The sequence below is a fragment of the Neodiprion virginianus genome, chromosome 3 (genome assembly GCF_021901495.1).
Source record: "Neodiprion virginianus isolate iyNeoVirg1 chromosome 3, iyNeoVirg1.1, whole genome shotgun sequence".
NCBI classification, from domain to species: domain Eukaryota; kingdom Metazoa; phylum Arthropoda; class Insecta; order Hymenoptera; family Diprionidae; genus Neodiprion; species Neodiprion virginianus.
This window is the reverse complement of record NC_060879.1, coordinates 4,702,488-4,724,549: the sequence shown is the minus strand read 5'-3', so window position 1 is coordinate 4,724,549 and position 22,062 is coordinate 4,702,488. Positions and strand designations below refer to the sequence as shown.

Here is a 22,062-nt window from a genome sequence, read left to right as displayed (position 1 = left end):
GACCGTTTATATGTAAAAATAGTGAAGCGGTTGTAAACGCGTTTTCAAGGCTAAAATTCCTGATTTCAAATATGAAAATTTAACAAAAACATATTTCCAGTAATAAAACTTGTCGTACTATAATATTGTCTGACTCTGAACACACCTCAACAACTCACGTAGTACCCACGTGGAACAAGATGGCGCCAGCAATGGAGCTGCTTTCCTGCGGCATAATCGGTAATTTCGATCGATTATTTACGAAAAAAACTTCCAATTGCATCGTTTGCATCGTTGCCGAGCGATTCGCTAACGCATTCACCCTATACGCATCGTATATTTCGCCCCATGAGCTCTTAGCTCAGTATTTTGACTTTGGCTCAATGGTTAGTTGGTCACGGAATTTTTCGTAATGTGAAGTCCACCGCTTTTTGCCTCACGTATACTACCTACCGCATCTGTAAGAGAGATGGAACCCAACAGCGGCTAACTTCACTCTACTGCGATTAGCGAGCTTGTGCGTCGAAGCGGCGTGGTAATTTCGAATAACGTTTCGATCTCGGCGCCGAATTGCGAATGGAAATATTGATTGACTGACTAAAGTAAAAACGGTGTCAATAATTTCAGAAAAGGATTGCAACGGTGATGTTCTGTGGACTTGGAACTACCCCGACGTTACAGAATCGCAAAAAGTTTTGGTGCTCAGAAAATCTTCCCTACAATCTGAGCACAATGATATTTTACCCTTCGTTTATGCCAGACACTCTCACAACTCCTGGTTTTATATTCAATGCACCGAAGTTTCCGACTCCGATAATTTACCCAGGGCAAGATATTTTGTTAATTACTATTGTCATTTCAATATTTTTGATTTTGATTAAAAGTTTTGATTTACTTGTCTCTTAGAGTGATCAGAAAAAGAATTTCCCTATTTTTTCGCAGCATTTCTAGGGAAACTGTGAAAGATAATTTCTTCGTTCATTTCCTACAGGTAAAACAGTTTGCGCTTGTTTTATTCGCGACAGATTTCAATCCACCAAAATACGAGGCACTGTGTCGTGTCTTGAGCAAAATGTACTGTAGGACTGGAAGTCCAATAGAGTTGCTGCAGCTCTATTTATCCGTATTCACCAAAGGCTCTTGCGCAACTCAGGATAACGGAACGTTTGTTTGCAATGAATACAGCGATCGAAAAGTTGCCAGTAACAGCACCAACCTCAGAGGCTTGATAAAGACTTTTGAGCTGAAGACGATTCTTATATACACAGCGATATTGCTGAAGAAACGGATAATAGTCTACCACCACAGCCTTGAACAGCTTCTTAGATGGATACGGACCTTCCCTGCTTTTATGAAACACAGAAATGTTACCGAATATTTATTTCCATGGGTCGACCTGGTTAAAGATGAGATACTGGAGCTTAAGGTTTATTTCTCCTCATGGGACTTTGAAATTTAGCCCATTTGTTGTCTCATACATTGGCCATTATTAAATATCTTTGCTTGGATATTTCAGGGTCATTCTTCGTATATCGCAGGGTGCACGGATAGTCTAGTCGCTTCACGGGCTGAGCTTTACGATCTACTCGTGAATTTACCTGCAAGAGAAATCACTATTGCGTCACATGCAAAAGGTATTACAAAATTGCTATAATTTGCATAACCATTTTCACAGTGTATTGGTATAAGCCACTCTTCGAGACAGAAGATTTACCGCTCGTCAACTTTTTTCAAATTATTCATCCAATATCTTTACTCCCTTTTCGTGAAAAAATTTTACGAATCGCTTGAACGCAAGTATATCATAAACACGCAATCCTTAACATCCATGTGATTTTTTTTTTTTTCAGAAAGTCTAACGATGACGAAGACACACAAGGAAATAGCCTTGTTCATGGTCCAGCTCGGAGATAATCCATCTTACTCGGAGGTGCAAATAACATCAGAGATCTCAGATAAAACACAAGATCTTTTGAATCAGTTAAAATCGTTGGCAAGTTTAACAACGCCTGAAGGTAGAAAAATGGTATCCATCGAAACGTTTAAAGAGAAAAACTTAGCCCCTGCAGTCGAGAACTTTCTCATCAATTTAGCAATCGCCGAAAACCTAATCATGCTGTGATCTCTTACACACACAAAATATGTTCTTATTTTGTTCCGAGTCCTCTTACAAGTAGAGGTTTCCATTGGAATAAGGTGAGCAAATGTTACATCACTTGTTCAGTTGTTAATTTATGTAGTTAATCGTGGATGCGTGGCTCTTTGATTTTCATTTTCTTGAAAATCTCAGGGATAAGGTAAAAAAAAAATAGGATCTTGCGTAAATTATTATGAATTACGATTTATTTAGGCAGGTGCTAGTGATAAGTGCATTTACAATATTTGACAGATGAATAGTGTAAATCATTGTGATTTTTAATGCTAAATACCTTAATCAATATATATTCAAATAAAACTACTTCCTAAATCATAAATAATTATGAATGATTATGGGGTTCGCACAGATTTCTCCGTTATAGCAGTTGAATGTTACTTTTAAAACTTGCAACCAATACGTATTCATCGGCTAAAGACATTTAAAGAGTATCAGATGTTTAACTTAAATTTATTCCACACTGAGGCATGCTCAACGTTCATGAGAAGAACTTCAGGTACCTTATAATAATGATTGGAGGAAACAGGAGCAAAGCAGTTGTTTTCTTCATTTTACAGACAAATAAATATGTAAAGACATTAAAATTTCTAGTTCGTGTGCGCCCTTCGATTTATTTCATGCATGATATCTATTTGGTAATATCCTCGTCGGGTTGAATACTTATTTACAATTCTGTACAGAACTTCACTATCATTAACCAGTCAAACTAATCACATGAGCAACTACAAGTAATTTCCAATCTATTGACCAGAAAGTGCTAAACGCTTTTCCAACAGCAGATTGCTCTTTGACTGTCTGGCGCGTTTCCAAACGGCATCGAACCATCGGGCGCAATGTATTTGTTGACTTGGTAGTCATGTAAGACTTCATAGTTGTAGATATCGGTACCCAGTTGCTGTAAAGACGAATTGATAAGTTAGTTTTATATTTGGCAAGTAGAAAAAAATGTTATTTTCGACATTCTTATAACGTTTTTCCTAAAATTTCTAGATACAGAGAAAGCCAATTACCTGTGTGAGCGGGCTGGTGTTTGTTGTAAATATGCCAGCGAAGCCCTTCTGCCTGGCGACTCTGAGCACATGTTCCTCCATCTCCCTCATAAGAGCGATATTCTCAGCTGAAGTGAGACTGCTGTTGGTTCCCATCATAAAACAGTGCAAAATTTGTCCCTTCCCCTTGGGCAGCTGTTCCTCTCGGATTGGCCCCTCAAGGTACTCCAAAAACTCAAATATTACTGTCAGTTTTGAATGTATCGTAACCTCAGGCTCGTCTCTCGCGTCGAAATTCAACGCGACGCTTAGTGCCTCGCCAGACGTGGATTTCACTATGAAACTTAATCCTTTCTCTACCAGAGGATCCCAAAGCTTGTGCATCAGATCTGAGTAATCTTCTCTGGTAATGTCAGGCATCAACCACTTCTCCAGGTCAGCTTTCGAGTAAAAACTGTCCGTGATCATCCTGTAGTTGAGACGTTAGCAAAGATAAGGTTTATTCCAAAAGAATCCTATCGTTAAGCAGCTTTTCTATCAATACCATTGAAGTGTATACTCACTCGACAACGTCTTCTTTGTGGGAATTATTGAGCTCCTCAAAAACGTACTGCTCTCCGTTGGCAGAGCCATCGGTGTCGGAATCTGAGTCGACATTCATCCTCTGCAATATATCCCCCATGTTCTTTGCGCTTATGAAATCAGTTATTCCAATCTGGTAGCCCTGGTCGCGAAGTCTGGTAACGGTGTAGATCGAATTCAGAGAGTTTCCTCCCAGCTCGTAAAAGTTAGCGTCGATGGTCACTGCTGCTCGAGCGCTACGTCCGACCACTGATGCTACCGTGGGAAAGAGGACTTGAGCTGCAGGGAGAAGAGACAGCGGGACATTTTCGTAGCTGCAATCGACGGCGATTTCCTCTTCTGCAAAATAAAACGAAGAAGAAGTTTGGAAAAAAGTAAAGTAGGGATTTAGCTTCTTGTATTTTATCATTGTTTCTCACTCACTGTTGCTCATCAATTCGTATTGCATCAGCAGTGTCTGTCTGTCAGTCTTTCCATTCACCAATAGAGGAATGGAATCAATCACTATCACTTGCGGTATCATGTAAGGCGGTAGAATGGTGTGCAGATAAGATTCGATCTGCAGTCCGGAAATATGTATGTTGTCTTTGGCCGTCACAAACGAAATGAGTGCCTATAACAAGACAGATAATTAGTTGTGGTAAATGGAAGTCAAAACTATCAAGGTATTCACACTATTCCACACATTTGAAAAAATTGCAGAGCTGATACCATCTTTATTCAACGCATCACAATTTAAGTCGAGGTAAAATGACTGCGATTTGTAATCTCTCAATATTCAAACATTATTCCACATGTTCTTTGCCTCTCATTTACCTGCGAAAGTTCACCGGGTTTAAAACAGAGAACGACCGCTTTGTCGACAGCAGGGGATGACACGACAGCTCTTTCCACTTCTGCGAGGTCAACCCTGTGTCCTCGGATTTTAATTTGGGCGTCAGTCCTCCCCTCGTAAATCATTATGCCTTTTACGATCCTGGCGTAGTCACCAGTTCGATAAATCCGCGAGTATTCTGTAGATAAAGTAATAACAATTATGAAGAATAATCTGTTGCTCTTGAAAATTACGCCTCGACGTTCTTAGTTTGTCCATTGACCAAAATCAAGTGACAAAAAATCAGTGAATCGAATTCGTCACACAATCCTCTACTTGCAATGTTTTCTTCGATCCCATTAATTAACACTAATGACTCTGTTCTTTCGTCTTATTCATTCCTTCTTTATGTTCACCTGGATCCACAGCGTGTGGATTGTCTAAGAAACGATGCGGATCCCTTCCTTTGACGTAACCAGCTGCCAAGTTTTTACCAGCGCAAACTAACTCCCCGACTTCTCCTTGCGGCACCAACTGCATTTCCTTGTCAACAAGGTATACGGCAGTATTATCTAACGGCTTGCCTGTAAATTGGATTGAAAGAACTCGCTTCATATTTTACTTTCATTTGCTTCTATCCTCACGGAAATTCGAATTCACAATGTTGTTCAAAGATATGAACACCGTCGCTTACCGATCGGTACTTTGTCCAGACCCTTGAGCTGTTGAGGGTGATTGATCAAATGGTATGTAACGTCCCCCATAACTTCTGTACTGCCGTAAAAATTAGCCAAAACATGTTCGCCGGACCGGAATCTGGCCAAGAACTGCTCGGCCAATGAAATAGCCAAAGTTTCGCCCGAGCACACCCAGAGTTTCAGGCTCTGAAGGAGTTCCTTGTCCTGCATTTCCAGGTACATTAGGAGAGTCCTCAGCAAAGACGGGACAAGTACGAGTCGTTCGATCTGTAGAAAAAAGTTCGACTGTCAGACAATTCAGAGGCGAAAGGAACGGCGAGTTTCGTCTTCTTTCTGACCCTCGTGTCACATGGCCGAAATTTGTGTGTTCGGATCGTTCGCTTACCTTGTGTTTCTCCAGAAGCTGAATGAACCTCTGCGGATCCCTTGTGACATGCTTTGGAACAACGACAATGCTCCTTCCCTGAAGCAAAGGGCCCCAGATTTCGGGCACACTGTCGACAAAAGTCAGTGCAGTTTTGAAAACGCACCTCTCCTCAGTCGACGAATAAGGCAGCACCCTCCACTGCCAGCGGAGCCGATTCATCAGAGTTTCGTGGAGCAGTCTAACGCCTGAGTAGAAGGTACAAAAGGTTTCCTTCAAATTCACCCCGTCAAGCATATTTCACTTGAATTGGAACGTAATCTTACTTTGTAATAATGTACTATCGGTACTATCACTTGCCTTTCGGCACCCCCGTGCTTCCCGAAGTGTACAACACGATCGCCAGGTCAGAACACGTGTCCAAATTCATGGGCTCCGTCGACTCTTTGCTGGCTTCTTCTAGAAGCTTCTCGTATGTAACGACAGGTGTGCCCTCGTATATTGTCATGTCGGCTGGAATCGAGCAATCGAATAAATGAAAATTAATAAATGATAAATCCCGAACAAAATTGCTGATTGTCTGAAGTTACATTTGAACGAGTCTTTATTCAAAAAACTTTTCGCATCTACCGCCACGCAAATACATTGCGCAATGTTATTTTGCATAGAAGAAATTTCTGCTTGAGAAGTAGCCTTGTGCAAATGTATCCTATTTTCTGATCATCTGTCACTGTTGCAACTGTAATTGATTGACATTACTGATAGTATGAAGTAAGATATCGAAGCGATAGAATGCAAACATTCCTTTCCAAATTGATGGCAAAAAACATACACTATGAATATACATTATTGGTGTCATACAGGGTTTTATTTCTCATTTCATTAACTGTCGTTCAATGTAATAATTTTATCTTAGTATGTTAATTTATCGCACTCCAATGACGATTTGCATCTTGAGCAACAAAATACTTCCCACTATCGCCATGTCAACATGTATATATAGAATAAACGTATGCCACGTAGGTTTAAGAGCTGGGAGTACCTGTCTGGGAATTTTTTTCACAGAGTTATTTGCTCTCTAAGAGAATTTTTCTCATTACATCAATTAGTTGATTCGTTTTTAATGCGATAGCGTCAGCTTCACGATACGTTCATTCAAGCGTGAAAATTTTAATGCCGTACCGTTATAGCAGAGAATAATCATAGAATGTCAATAAAATTTCAACCAACGTATTATGAGTAATAACACACAGCGAACAGGATTTAATTATCTGCCGTTCATTATAATTATTATTAATAAAAACTCTCATCCGAGACACAGCTGCCTTGTCGTTGGGGTTGAACCGTTTGTTGTGCAACTATAAGAAAATTGCCCATTAATCTGCATAACTCCAGGCTGCTCTGCAGTGGAATAATCGATTTCACTGCCTCTGATTATAATTTTTCACGCGAATCAGAGCCAAGGCTACTCGTTTTTTTACCGTTTGTTTATTACCGCAGGAGTTTAATTTTCTACAACGCAGCGGGAGCTTTTTACGACCTAATAATTACGCTAGACCTTCTACGCCGCAGGGTGCATTGTCTACATTTGCAATCTTGGAACAATAATCTATTCGTCTATGTGAATTTTTCAGAATTCTTCATCGCTCACCTCCATCTTCGGCGACCACGAGGAGGGGCTCGGCTTCGTTCAGGATATGCTTAACTCTGGGAGCTGGAAACCCTGGATCCAACGGAAGGTAAGCCATTCCGGCCTTCAACGTAGCCAGCAAGAGAGTCGGAAGACGATCCGTAGGCTGCATTGAAATTGCTACGAGGGCATCGAGGCTGCTGGATCGACGACAGCGTTTTGCTAGGACCCGTGACAGCTGATTGGTTCGCGCTTCGAGCTGACTGTAAGTCAAACTTCTGTCCTTGCCAAACTCGTCTGTAAAACGAGATTGAAAGCTTAATCGCAACGTTCTTTTTCACTCGTTTCGTCCGTCAACGCAAATTATTATTTCTCAATTAACTATCTCACTTTATAGACCACACAGCTAAATTATCAAAAATATTTGAACATGGTTTTCTCATGAATTTCATCGCCCAGAATTCCTCTTGTATCCTAGAATTTTTTCAATTCTGACACGGTGAGATATTTCAGCGACGACAATTTACAAAAGGGTGAACGAAAATTTACCTTCGTAGACAATTGCTGTGTGATTCAGATTGTTGGCCGCCACTTGGGAGAATATTTTATGAACGAATACTTCCTCGTTCTTTCGGCCTGTGTTTTCTCCTTTGAGAACTGACAACTGTTTCAGCGAACCCATCTGTGAATACGAAAACAAAACAAGGGATGAAAATATTTCTTATAACGTATAACAGAAATACTCGGGAGATTTTTGTCACAATGCAACAAATTTGATGGATTTTTTTGAAAAATACAGACAGATATTTAATTGAAAGAAAAAATGGGAGAAAAACTTTTCAGGAAAATGAGGAAAGAAAGCTTTCATACTAGAAAAATTTGTTACAGAAGTTCCAGGAATATATTGCCAACTCGAGTGCAAAGCGTTGAGCAATTTTATATATAAATCCTTGGGTATAATTAGCACAGAGATATCCTTACTGATAATTTCAGGAAAATAATAAATATATACCGATAAAATGGTGTTACAATGATTGCATAATAGTATATTTCTTGCGCGTATCGCAATCGAAATTAGTTAACAACACGTCTCGTAAAAAGTAAGGAATATACGATGTAAATATTGCATCTATCTACTTTCAATACACACTTGTAAGTATAACCATTGATGTGCAAAGAAAAAAAAAAAAACACTGCGAGTATAATTTACAGTCTGCAGGCGAATAGCTGCCAACGAAAACGTGTACACCAATTGATTGATGGAATAAATGCCGGAAGTTTGTTAATTACCGGTGTTTCAGTTTTCTTATGCGTTTTTTCTTTCCCGTTTTGTAATTCTGATCAATCACTCGTCCCTGAATCACTATATTCTTCAGGAGGTTGAAGTTAGTAAAGTTACTGCAACGATGCATGTTTAGAAAAAGTCGCTACTCCGCACCTTCAGGATTGTCTGAATTTTGGTAAACCGTAAGAACCAAAACAGACTTATACATATTTTGAAAAGTCAACCCATTGAAAAACGTCATTCTAAAATTGCACAATAACGAACTTTTCTCTTACGTTACGTTACGTTAAGTTTACTAAGCTCGGTCAGCAATTCTTCTCACGTCTTTGCCTATTTTATAATTTCTTGTTCTAGTCTTTGTCCTAATTTCCTTTCTTCCCCTTTTACAATTGAAACGAATCATTAGCGCTTGTAAAAATCGAATCGATCAGTTATATCGGTTAAACAACACACACACACTCAACGCGTGTAGTTAAAAAATTTGTAAACCAACAATAACACTGCTCTGCGAGTTGTTCAAAGTGTTTTTTTTTTTTTTTCTTGAATCCCATTGTTTGAATAATTATATATCCTCGTGTCAAAGTCAAGTAAAACTTATTACACGCTTCTATGTGCATTATTTCACGTGACAGGAATATATTTTGATACGTTTCTGCAGTTTGACGAGCACATGTTATGTACATAAAATACTTATAACGATGTTGCAATCTCCAATTTGCTCAATTTCAATGTAAACATAACGTATCTTGTAGACATTCAATATTGCTCGCCGCTTCAGCGTTACAACATATTTGCAAATATTTTTTATTTCTTTTATCGTAGAAAGTAAAATCGAATATCTCACAAAGCTGACGGGTGCATCTCGTGTTTGAATTTTGCAATACGCAGGACCTTCGAAGCCTGAGTTTTAAATTGTTTTATCATTCAATCATTGAGTATACAATCGGAGCTGGTTTAAAGAAATCTATTCAAGAAATAATATTTAATAAAACGATACTAATTTAAGTCAATGACGATTCAATTTCTTCCTATATGCAAATCTTATTGTTAATTAATCAAAGCGCGCGACAAGAAAATATATATATATATATATATATATAATTCGATGGTATTAAATCGTGTGATAAAACTTGTTTCCCCAAATATTTTGACAATATTTTACGAGCACAAATATTTACGAGCGTTGACCGGGTATATTAAAAATACATCTCTCGCCGCATAATCACGAAATTTTCACAAGCGCTCGTGGCGCTAATTGAAAGGATGTAAATTTCGGAAATGTCGAGGTTTTTTTTCCCCAAACTTTGCAGTGACATAATGACACGATCGTTAATTATCAGCCAAAGGGGAAGTCCTCATTTTGTTGTCCATATATATATAAATTTGGTATTCGCAATAAAAAAAGAAAATAGTTTGACATAAATTTATAGGTAGAGATTGTATTTGTTTTTTTAAATTCCTCTTAAATCTGTTTTAGCTATTGCGCAAATATCAGTCATTATGTCAAAAAAGCAGCGATTCGTTGGCCTTATAGAGTATATTATTTTTTTTTTTTTTTCTGCTTTTACCAATTTATTAATACAACCTTACGACTGACAAAACTGATCCTTTCAATGCCAGCCGAAAGTGCAAGGTGTTGCTTTTTTTCCGCAAAAATCGTTGTATTTCAAACTTATTCGAACCAAGTGATAAAAATCATATTTTTGATAAATATCGATCGAATGTTAATTTTTTTTTTTCGTGACAATAATTTTCTCTGCTTAGATTTTCGCAACTTACTGCGAATTTAAATTGCGTCTTTGGTATTACAACCCTGAATTTGAGATCGATTGGAAAAAGAGGGAAAAAAAAATGTTTACGATTCCTTACGGTATATTAGTTTTTATACCGTGACATGATATCATCTATCAAGCGTCGTACGCGTTACATGAAAAGACTGAGAAAGTCAATAGATCAATGCAGGAAATCCTGTATACAACATAAATACCGCACATGCTAATTATTTCTATGGTTTATATCTCCGTCTATAAACGTCGATCAGATTTATCGGCCAGTCTGCAAAGGCGTTAAGAGACTGAACTCGGTTTCCGGACCGAGAAAAGTGAAAGGGTTTCTTTCAACTGTGACACAAGCGCACGAAAAGGAAAAAAAAGAAAAAAAGACCATGAAGCGTGTTTTACGTGTTTTTCCACGCGCACTTTCCGCCCACAGAGTAACCGTTACTGTAACGGTTGAGTGAGTCTACAAATGCGCATGCGCGGAGCACAGAAAATACCACTTTCAAGTCTTGGGAGTTGAAAGCGATATTTTCCGCACCGCGCGCATGCGCCGTAGCGAACAAATCTGACGTTACGCAATCCTAACCTCAATTTGGTGTTTCGTGAAAAAACGCGTGCAACAACAACAACTCTTGTTGTAAAAAAAAATCGCTCCTTTCGCCTCCCGTATTTGCAAAATAATTTTGTCTTTGACTTGACCTACGACTCGATATTGCGAACTCAGACTCGGCCCGAGAATAGACCGAGTTTTCCTCCTCGTCATACAATATATATATACATATATTGTATACTACTTCTTATATTATCCTTAAATGCATCTGTTACAGGCTCGGCGTTGAGATATTTATTTGATTAATATACGTCCACAGATGTTGGCACGAAATATTGGCATTGAACGTAAATGGGGATTGCTTTGTTTTTTTATTTATTATTTTATATTGTTTGAAATAATTTTCTCTTCTCTTGGTTTCATGTTTCTCATTTCTTGCTTACCTTCCGTGTCTCGAAATGCAATCACCGTGTACACTGATTTATATTTTATATACATATGTATATATATATATATATATATATAGATCCGTATGTATACACCAACATTCTGCAAGGACGATGATTTCTATTTGTTGTGTCCTTAAAAATCCCACCGTACCTCGCTTGCATCATCCTACAGTTTTATACGAGAGCGATATTAATCAGGAAATATCTGCACGTCTACAGTCAGAAGGAAAAACAGACGTCTCAAAACCAAAAAATAAAATAATTTAGATAAAAAAAAAAAAAAACCATCTAAAATCATAAAACCAAGTTTCAAGAAGCGAATGTTATGCAAACAATTTCTCCTTAACACTTCGGCAGACAAACGAAAATTGTAATACCAAAGTTTGACAAAAACCGCACTGCTGAACCAAAAAAAAAAAAAACGAAAGAACGAAAAAAAAAACTAGCTACAAATAATCTAGCGTTTAATTTCATTCCTATCTTTTTTTTTTTTTTCTTGCTCAATTGGAATTCGTAAAAAACTTTTCTACATCTTTTTTCTTCAGTTGAAAGAAGACATTGAAGTATAATCTTGAATCGAAAACTATAAAGCGCTGCAAATTTCTAATCTCAGAATCAGTTTCGTTATATTTTTTTCACGCCGCTTTGCAGGGTTCAGATTGTACTCTCATGCCTGATTCATTCATACACAAGCCGCAAATTTGTTCCTATTGTGTATGTAAAAGAAGTACGATGATAAACCGTTACAGGATTATACAGATTTCAATGAATATGATAAATATGTATAAGTCAGTTCGATTGTTGGAATATAAATTTATAACGCAGATTAGATTAGAGATCGTTTATGCGTATTATTTGTATTACAGATTGTACGTGAATAACGGGCTGCATTTAATAACGTAATACGGCTGCATTTATTGGCAAGGTGATCGAATAGCGTAAAATTATTGTGAAACTGAAACACGAAAGTTACGATCAACGACCTTGTCCCTGTATTATAAATAAAGCATGTAAAGGTACGCGTTCTCTACGCGACTTGAACCTACACCGATTTCCCCGCGAAATTCTCATTGTATTAGTTTCTCCTTCGCTCCTGTGATTCCGTTACGCCGATTCACGATCAGACAATTTGATGAAACCTTCATTTCACGCGGAATTTCGACGAGCCTCGGCGGCGATTTCGTTTAAAAATAAATTGAACAAAACAAAAATTAAACAAAAACTACAATAATTTATTAATCACTCACACATGTCAGAGTCGCGTACGACCTCGTACTACGAAGTATAACGGTAGAAGGGCGGATGCGAAATTTTTTTTTCTCATTGTTTCTCAAGAAAAAAATTTCAATCAACGGTAGAACAAACAATATTTCAGTTTAACTTTCGGTATTAACCGTAAGACGAAAAAAAAAATAAAAAAAATGTATACCAACTATCAGGTCGCATCCGCATTTTTTTCATCTTAAATCGCGCAAAAACCTTCGAAACGAAAGATTTACTAGATTATTTATTCATTTGTATCACCCGAAAAATGCTACACAATTAAATCTACATAGTAATACCTAAAGAGGTAAATTTATGCTTAACGATAATAGCAAAAAAATACAAACTTGAAGAAATGATTTTGACATTTGTTTTTTTCCCGAAATCGATAAATCTTCACATTTCAAAGGGTTTCAAAGCGTTTTCAAAAAAAAAAAAAAAAAAAAGAATTTCGCCGACGACCTTGTACGGCAGCTACGTTCTGTATAATTTTGTGAGAAATGTAGAAATTTTGAAAATTCTTACCAAAATCGATAAATATTTATGTATCGAAGGTTTTTGCGTCGTTTACGAGATATAAAAAAATTTCGGATACGACCTTATATCATTTACAAATATAATAGTGTAATGAAAAAAATATTTTCGTATCCACCAAATATAAGGTCTTGATACCGTAATTGCTTTCATTCCGGTTAATTTTAGTGCAAAAATTCGTTTTGAGTGACATTGAAGTGAATGCAGTGAAAAAAAAAAAAGAAATTGTACACTCATTTACCTCAAAATTCACCTTATACCATTAGACACGCGACATTGTTACACATATAACCGGCACCGTCATCGTCGTTCTTGAAGAAAAACGCATGCGGTACACACAAAGTAACTTTACTTGGTCAACGCCACATTAATAGCAAGCTGATACTTATGGTCATGCTCGAATAGCGAGTGTCAGGAATAACATATTGTAAAAGCATAAGTCAGCCTGACGGAAATCACTTCTGAAGCCAGACGACAATGATTCAAGCGAGACGCGTGAATTCTTTCATTTCATCTCTTCGCCCTTTTTTTTTCTTTTTTTTTTTTTTTCTTGCCAGTTCTCTTGGCTGTCTAGAATTTGGTTTTTTTTTTTTTATCTCCGTTTTGTTTCGCAATTATTGTTCTTCTTGGTGCGCGACGATTGAAGAAGGAGAAAAGAGAAAAAAGAAAAAGCAAAAAAAATAATACTATAACGAGTAATACAAAACTAATTAATTAGTACACAAAAAAAAAAAAAAAAAAAACAGACAACGGTTTGGTGTTTATAAAAAGTTTTCTCCTGTCGTTAATTCAAGGTTGTTTTAATAATCGATCTCAAGTGAGTGACACTACTTGTGTATTTTTTTTTTTTCCTTCTTTTTTTTACTCTCTCACACTCGACAAGTAATAGCCTGGAGGAGAGAGGTGATACAAAGAAATCGATCTGTTGGAAAATCTGCAGTTCTTACAACGTAACGATAAACGGTCGTGTTGACTTTGCATAACTGGTACGTTGTTGCAAAAAGAGAGACAAAAAAATTTGAAAAAAAAGAAATCAATCATTCATAAATCCAGGTGCGTACATACAAGTCAGCGATGAAAAAAATCACAAGGATATTTTTGTAACTACTTCGCGATGCTTGCCCACGAAGTAATCGTCGTTGAAGAAACAAGGTTTATTTATTTATTTTTTTTTTTGTTTCCTCGTTTCTCTTTCCATCGCAGTATTAACTTCGGGAACTTTATTCTCCTGCGTTTCAATTACTCAAGTTCCGCTTCACTTGCGGTACAGCAGCATACATTGATATACACATGTAAAGTTCGCCGTGCGACGAAGATGAAAGAAAGAATTTACGGTCTGCAATGGAAAGATGAAAACATAAATCTACCACAATATCGAATTTTTAACGAATCGAAAACTTGATTTGTGGATTTCAAAAATATGGAAAGTCAAAGTGTGGAGGAATAAAAATATCAAATAAATAGCTCAAAATGTTGAATTCTCTCGATGATATAGAATATATATATATATATATATATATATATATATATGTATATATATATCGTACATACTAATGCTGTGCGATTGATCAATTAATTGCGAGTATTGCGATTAATCGTCTCTTTGATTAATCGATTAATCGAAATTATTACGAGGCAACATCGATTAATCGAAACCTTCGATTAACCCTTTCAGTCACATCGCAAAAATTTTCATGCCCTAACCTTATCAGAGTTTATTTACAACTTCAAATGATCTTTGTCTCTTCGCATGACTATTGAAATATGGAAAATTCTAATGTTCGGCCAGAATTACCGAATTTTTATAGTATGTTCGACTTTACGTCCGCCATATTGGATCCGCCATATTGGATTTGAAAATTATCGAATTCCGACTTCAAATTCGTGATCAGCGACCACAAAAAACGTTGAAAAATATGTGACCGAAAGGGTTGATCGATTAATTGGAAAATCGATTAATCCAAGCTGTCGATTAATCTATTAATCGCACAGCACTAATATACACAAAATCTAGATGTTTCCGATATATGTTGTAAACTTTACATATACTTTTAATTTTTTATACTTGAATTTTCCACATTTTCACGACTCTACGAATTATATTTTCGCGTCTTTGAAAATTTCATACTTTCCTCCTTATCAATCGATCAGCCGTTCTAGTTGTTTTTTTTTTTTTTTTTTTTTTTTTTTTTTTTTTTTTTTTTTTTTTTTTACCCCCGCCTATTATTCGTCGCCGATCTCCTTTTCTACCGGCATGCGGATTGTCATCATCATCATCATCGGCGTGAAACCGCAGGTGATTGCGCCGATGATTTCACCCTCACGGATATCCTGCGGCAGCGCGGTTTAATATGGATATTGAATGATGTTCGGTCGGTGGATCGCGAAAATAAATCGCAACAGCTGCTATGCAGAAACGATGTGCAACGAAGCGATGAGCACCGAGTTTGCAGACATTAACGAGCTGCAGTTCGAGCTTTTACTTGGTGTCCTTGTAACGTGACTCACAGAAAATACGAAAGCAAGGTGCAACGAACTACGTGACTCTTACACACACACGCACACACACACACACACGCGTATTGTTTTCAAAGTCGGTGCCAAAAAATTTTTTTCCCCCTTTTCTTTAAATTTTCTTTCCTTTAAATTTTTAACCCACTTGTACTGAAAAATCGATCGTTTTACGATATTCTCGTAAAGGAGAAAGAAAAATAAAAAAGAAAGAAAAAAAAAAGTCGATCCATTTCAAAAATACAATTTCCGTCGATCGATCGAAACGATCAAATCGATTTAGAGATCGTTAAGGATAAATTTAACTTTGAAATAAACGATGTTGAAGAAATATTTTTTCTTCTACCAGTTCTTTTCAAAAATATTGTTTATCATCGACAATCGATCTGTACAAGTAAGAACAATTCAATTTTTAGTGGAAGATGCGATATGTGTAAATATACATTTTTTTTTCTATCCATTTTTTCCCCCCACAGTTAACGATTCAAAATGGTTCAGAGAAATTAACGGAAAATTTGAAAAAAAAATGTCGTCAAGATTTTTAGACGCTCTTGATTTTCTTTTTAATCTATCGCTGGTGTTTATTAATTGAAAAGATTTTACGGCGCAAGAAAGAAAAAATTTTCTACAGTTCGAAATATACTAATTTTCATCGACAACGGGTATCAGATTATTGCGGAAGAAAAAATGAAACATTTTTTGCGACCTGAAAAGAATAATCGGTAAACTTTTCGCGAGAATATACGGACCAATTTTTTTTCTTTTCTTTTTTTCTCTTTTCCTACTGATCCTAAAGAGAAATGCATCGGATTCGAAGCATCGAACGACGACTTCAATCCTCTGTATTTGTATCCTCCACGCATTCCTTGCACTGGGTAAAACCTGTTTTGCAACATAATTTAAGGAAAATAATTTGAAATTTGAACGAATCGGCAACACGTTACTCACTAAAAATAACTTAACATCGGTCAATTTCTCTTGTTCTTTATCTCTGCAATAATACACGAAAATTCCAGTTTCCGTATCTATCCTTCTCTCTCCACCTTTCTCTTTACATCGGTATTCCGTCCAAGCGCGTGTATGGAAAAATAATATTCCCGCGTCATTACGTATTTGTACAATCGCATTTGCGACAAATCTATGCGGTATATAATATAATTAAACGCGCGATTATTCAACCTCCGTAATTTATCTCCTCGGTTCAATTATTGTATTGTACAGTATGATTGACTATTTTTTTTTCTGTGGGTACTTTTTTTTATTTTTCAATTTCTTTCAATTTAATTCATAACCGTTTCATTTAATCATCTTATCGTTACATACGTTACAAGGACTTGAACATTTTTTAAAATGCATTCCGGGCTCTCTTTACAATTACTTGCCAAGAAATTTATCGCATTTGAATCGAAAGCGAATGAAATTTTTCAAAAAAAAAAAAAAAGAAACACATATTTTCAAACCAAAATTACGAATTACGAGCGTATAAATTTTTTTTTCCAATTCGTACGTTAAACAAAATTTTCAACGATCGTGTAAAACCTCACTGAAAGTTGATTCGCAACTGAAAGTTTCACCACCTTAGAGCGTCTCCGTTGATCTTAGATCACGCGGACGAAACTCGAAAAAACATTGAACAAAAAAAAAAAAAACTAACGGGAAAAAACGTAAAAAGGAAAAATTACGAAAAACGAATTCTTACCTTGAAATTTTATCACTTCTCTTCGAATCAACGAATAAAAACGACGAAGAAGAACGGTGGTAAGAAAAAAAATAAAATAACAATAATAATAATAGTACACACTGCACAAGTACAATATTGTATAATAATATGTATATTCACCAAAACCACTATATAATTTATATAAGAATATTTCTGACGAATTTAACAAGAGCAACAAAATACTCGTGTATATATATATATATATATTTATAAATAATGGTAAAATCTCCCGCACTTATCCACAATCTACGAGGCCTTGTTTTTTTTTTTTTTTTTTTCCTCTTTTACATCGATTTCGTCGACCGATGCGGTTGTGTCGCGATTTTCACTGCCGCACGTTTTACGAAACGTCAACGCAACGATGTAAATTTTTCCAAGCCTTGGAAGTGGCGAAAAAAAAAATAAATAAAAAAATTAAAAAAAATAATAGGGAATAAAGAAAAAAAAAAAAAACCGAATGCAAAAGTATCGTCAGTGAACTTATGGCGGTGGCCTCCGCTACGGATACTACGGGAGTGTAGGGCGTTTGACGTCGTCCCCTGCCTTTTATACGAAACTACCACACAGGCTTCAATCCGGGTAATAACTATATGTCTCATTGCCGTTGGTGCTGCTCGCTCGTTCCCTGAATCAAAAAGAATCGTATTATGCGAGATAGCGAGAGTCGCGATTATCATGGTCACTCGCTGTGTATGTAATAAGTATATGCGTGTAACGTCGATCTTCGTTAATAATTTCACTTCGTTATTCGTGAAAACAAAGGAACTGTGAAAATATTGTGAAAAAACATATTTTCAAACACGACCCGCCTCGACGAAATTTAAATTATTAACCAATCGTCGTCGCGAACTTGTCGATGACGTTAATTGTTGTTTTTGTTGTTCTAAGGTTAAAATCACCAAATCTTTTGGTCAAATTCCGTTTGTTAAAATCGTTGATGTGATGATTCGAAGGAACAAAGAAGGAACGGTTAATACAAGGATGACAAACGATCCTTTTCGATTTTAAAATATGTTCCGATCAAATCGAGCTGTGAAAATTTATTTTATTCTTATTTAAATACTTGCTATTGAATAAATTGAGCCAAAAGAGAGAGAGAGAGAGAGAGGAAAACCATTAGACGACACGTTTCAAGTAATTCGCCCGTCTTGCATCAGATTCATTTGCGTAGAAATACATATGTATGTAAAAACGTCGATGGCTGTCAAACTGGATGACTGGAAAAAAATTGTTCGATTCAACAAACGCGGTTATTCCGATTTCCGACTTGTCATTATACAGCTGTGATAAGAGGTTTGATTGTGACGAATGTTACCTTCGATTTTGAATACCTAATTTACGTTTATTATATCAACACGTTGCAATGAATGTGTTTATCCACGATACAGATTCGTTCGATTTTCTCCTCGCATCTTCTTCCCATTCCCCTCGCCAAAAGTGTCAAAAAGTAAGGGTGTAAATTGTTAGCGACGAACTGTTCGGGTAATGAATAAATAATAATTGAACAAAATTTGAAACCTTTAAGTAAACTCAATCAAGCTGAAATCATTGAAATTCAACGTGATCTCCTTGGCATGGTAATAAAACTAAGATCCATAAGTTTTAACTGGAGGAAAATTTCGATCATTGATTATTTTGTAGAAAAATTATGAACACCGTTGCATTTTCTTTTCTTTCTTTTTTTTTATGTAATAAATGAAAATCAACGTTGAAGAGATTCGATCCTTACAGTCTGCTCCAAGGTTGCAAGATGTTTTTTTTGGGGGGGGGGGATTTTAACCTCATCGCCTGTCAGGGGTTATAATGTATAAATAATGCGCAATGCGAATAAACCCGTAGAGAATATTTTCTTTCAACTTAAACTTGCAGCGATAACTTTTTCCTGGTTAAATGAATAAAACTGGATGTAAAAACGTAATCAATTTCGTCGGTTCCAGCGAACGGTTGAATCATATTACGCTGGAATTCATCTCGAATCATATGCACAGCTTGTTTTCACTTTATTCACTCGTTCGTGCTTGTCCTAGGATATGTCGAGGTGAAATTTCAACGAATAATTCTTGAAACAGTTGATGAAAATAATCGAAATATTATTGCGTGATTTTCGCAACTGGTCGACAAAATTGCGCGTAACGAAGTATGTAATAATTTGAGGTAAAAAATGGCATTATTTTGGTTAGAAAACTTGCACAGCAGGCGTGAAATTTCGATGATATACACATTTGTCCCCCCTTTCCTTTTATCATCATCATCATCATCATCATCAATTATTATTGTCGATAGAAATTGAAACGCGGAATGAAACGCCGTGACGCGCATGGAAATATCTGTGCGAAAACTACACGTTGCAGTTTGACCGGATTTGTCGGCAGGCTCCTTACAGTACAGTTTCTGCGAAGCGTACGTAATAGGTAGAAAGGTGTGTGGGTGAACGACCGCGAAACGATCGTGTTTGAGTCAAGTTTCTTTCCTTCATTTCCTTCATTCCAATCACATTTTCCTCGACCCGAGTCGTATTTCGTCACGCAACGTCACTATTGACTAGGTATTAACCATTGCTTGGTTGTGACTATCGTTTGACATCGAAAGTTTCCGCAATCGGTTGAATATGATGACAATTTTTTACTCCATATCAATTTCGGAAAATCATTTTAAATTACGTAGACGTGGCGAACAAACATTTCTCGACACCGTGTCCTTTTTCTGTGTATCATTCGGGTTATCGTTGGCAGATGAAAGATTATTGGATACAAAATTTCGTGCGTCAAATTATAATATTAATCATGGCGTATCCAAGCTCAAAAAAAGAAAAAATGATATTGTCGATTCAAACGCGTCATGTTTTGCAGCGAATTATATCACAAGGTTATCAAGGATTTGTTCTTTTTTCTCTGGCATACATCACCGAAAAGTAACTAATAGAATCGAAAAACTCACTCGTAATTTGATCTCGAAAATATCCTTCGTTCGTTTTAACAACGCTAAATTATTAAGACCCACTGTTGCGGCGCTTTTGCGGCGGGAAACACAGAGCGGCTGTGTCAGTTTGACCGCCAGCGGCGCCACTCCAGAGAAATCTTAATGCCGAGTATTCTCATATTTTGATTTGCGATCGTCCTTGATGCCGTATGAAAATTGCAGATGCCATCGACACGAAACCGTCTATTCTTCAATTTCTCCGTTCTGACGATTTTTCACCGAGTTACAGCCCTCCAAACTTTTCAATCGACAGAACGGCCGCCATTAAAATTTCCCGAGTGTCGCGCCATCTTGCGTTGGATAAACGCTGCCGAAACTTTTCTTCGCTTCTCCTTTATCTTCCATAATGTATCGAGTGGTTACCTAAAATCGGCCACCCCGTATATCTCGTTCACTACTAATGTAATAAATTATGGCTAATTTGGATCCGGCAGTTCTGTAACCTTCAGTTAACCTTCGGCTGCGGGTTAAATATATTATACCAATTAAGTTTTGACATTATTGCGATTTATTACGTATTACTCCCTTGTTTTTTCGTCTTTTTTTCAGCTTGTCGAAAATTCGGGACACTATTCTGAAATGTAAATTACACGAATTAATACGAGGTATATTTTCAATTAATACTCTATGAAATCAATCACCAGTCCGTGTAAACAGAATTCCAAATTAACCAACGTAGATCGGCTACTGCTAATTAGAGTCACCACGAAACGTTCAGATTTACGGAAAATAATAGCAGTCTAAAGTAATCGGCAATATTATTGCTAAAAAGCAACGTTCTTCAATCTGTGAATAGCGAAATAATGATATTGGGGATTTGTAAGCCTATTTTTGGAGAGAAGAAAAAAAAAAGCCCCATGCAAAATCGATAACATTCTTGTTGTTCTATTTTTTAATTTAATTTTTCATCCCCGATCGGATCGTCTTTCCAAATTTCTAATCGCTTTATCTCTGTGTTGCAAAAACTCATCGTTACACCTGATTCGCTGGGTGACTGCGTTTTAAAGTCAGTTGCTCACCTTTTGATTTGATTGATCGTGCTTTTAGCTATGCTCCGGGTTGAAATAAAATATTTTCGCGGACTTTCGTTCAAAATGGTGACATCGGTACCGATAAATAATCAGATGCTAGGCACGTCAAGTATATGCCAAGGAATCCTGTCAGAAATAGAATTTACATCTCCTAATTTGCAACGTTATGTAAACTGTAATTGCGGTCGTTCATATTCGGCATTAAGTAAGGCTGTGACAAGTTGACGATTTATATGTCAAGGAATCGTATTATTATTACTTCTCTCTAATTTCATTAGGCATCTCAATTAGCCAGATTCAGTTCAAGTGCTATCTGTGATTTACTTATTATACAAGGATTTATTATTCCGTTGAGAAGATTGACTAGGACAGAAAATTCCGTTGGCTAAGAGTTGGCTTCTGGCCACGAGGGGAAACTTTTTGTAATTATTCGCTCGAACCGATGACGAACTACGGAAAATTATATTGCAGTTACTTTATTAAAAAAAAACCGCAGACCGTTGTTGCATGATAATTATACAATGTGTATAATGCAACCTCGCCGTTGATATTTTTCCACAAAATTTCAACACTCGTGAAAAGTTATTTTATTCGTATATACATGCATATTGAATCATAAATCAAACACGATTTGTCGTAATTATACTATCGAAATTGGAGATTGAATACCGACTTCGTGAATAAACGTTGCAAAAAATTGATGCGCGTAATCAAAAAAGTTGTGAATATTTCTCATCAAGTCTCGAAATTC

The 22,062-nt window shown here is 36.6% G+C and overlaps 2 protein-coding genes across 4 annotated transcripts; one reads left to right on the top strand and one right to left on the bottom strand.

Annotated features, from left to right (window-relative positions):
* The first annotated feature begins 172 nt into the window (after window positions 1–172).
* Window positions 173–8,410, top strand: LOC124300297 (putative DENN domain-containing protein 10 B). 2 transcript variants are annotated; one of them, XR_006907194.1, is made up of 6 exons: window positions 173–219; window positions 607–806; window positions 971–1,405; window positions 1,496–1,613; window positions 1,830–2,175; window positions 7,216–8,410. XR_006907194.1 is itself a non-coding variant. In XM_046754241.1 (5 exons), the coding sequence occupies exons 1-5, from the start codon at window positions 180–182 to the stop codon at window positions 2,099–2,101; spliced, it is 1,065 nt and encodes a 354-aa protein (XP_046610197.1). In that variant the 5' UTR covers window positions 173–179; the 3' UTR covers window positions 2,102–2,873. The 2 variants fall into 2 exon arrangements, 1 of the variants encoding a protein (XP_046610197.1); XM_046754241.1 differs by lacking the exon at window positions 7,216–8,410 and having other exon boundaries at window positions 1,830–2,873.
* Window positions 2,305–17,791, bottom strand: LOC124300296 (plipastatin synthase subunit B). 2 transcript variants are annotated; one of them, XM_046754239.1, is made up of 12 exons: window positions 17,281–17,791; window positions 7,761–7,893; window positions 7,233–7,508; window positions 5,942–6,094; window positions 5,603–5,829; window positions 5,214–5,484; window positions 4,936–5,103; window positions 4,522–4,718; window positions 4,129–4,318; window positions 3,687–4,044; window positions 3,145–3,592; window positions 2,305–3,029 (listed from the first exon to the last, which is right to left on the bottom strand). In XM_046754239.1, the coding sequence occupies exons 2-12, from the start codon at window positions 7,891–7,893 to the stop codon at window positions 2,892–2,894; spliced, it is 2,559 nt and encodes an 852-aa protein (XP_046610195.1). In that variant the 5' UTR covers window positions 17,281–17,791; the 3' UTR covers window positions 2,305–2,891. The 2 variants fall into 2 exon arrangements, with proteins under 2 accessions (XP_046610195.1, XP_046610196.1); XM_046754240.1 differs by lacking the exon at window positions 17,281–17,791 and adding an exon at window positions 8,082–8,119.
* Between the last annotated feature and the right edge of the window lie 4,271 nt (window positions 17,792–22,062).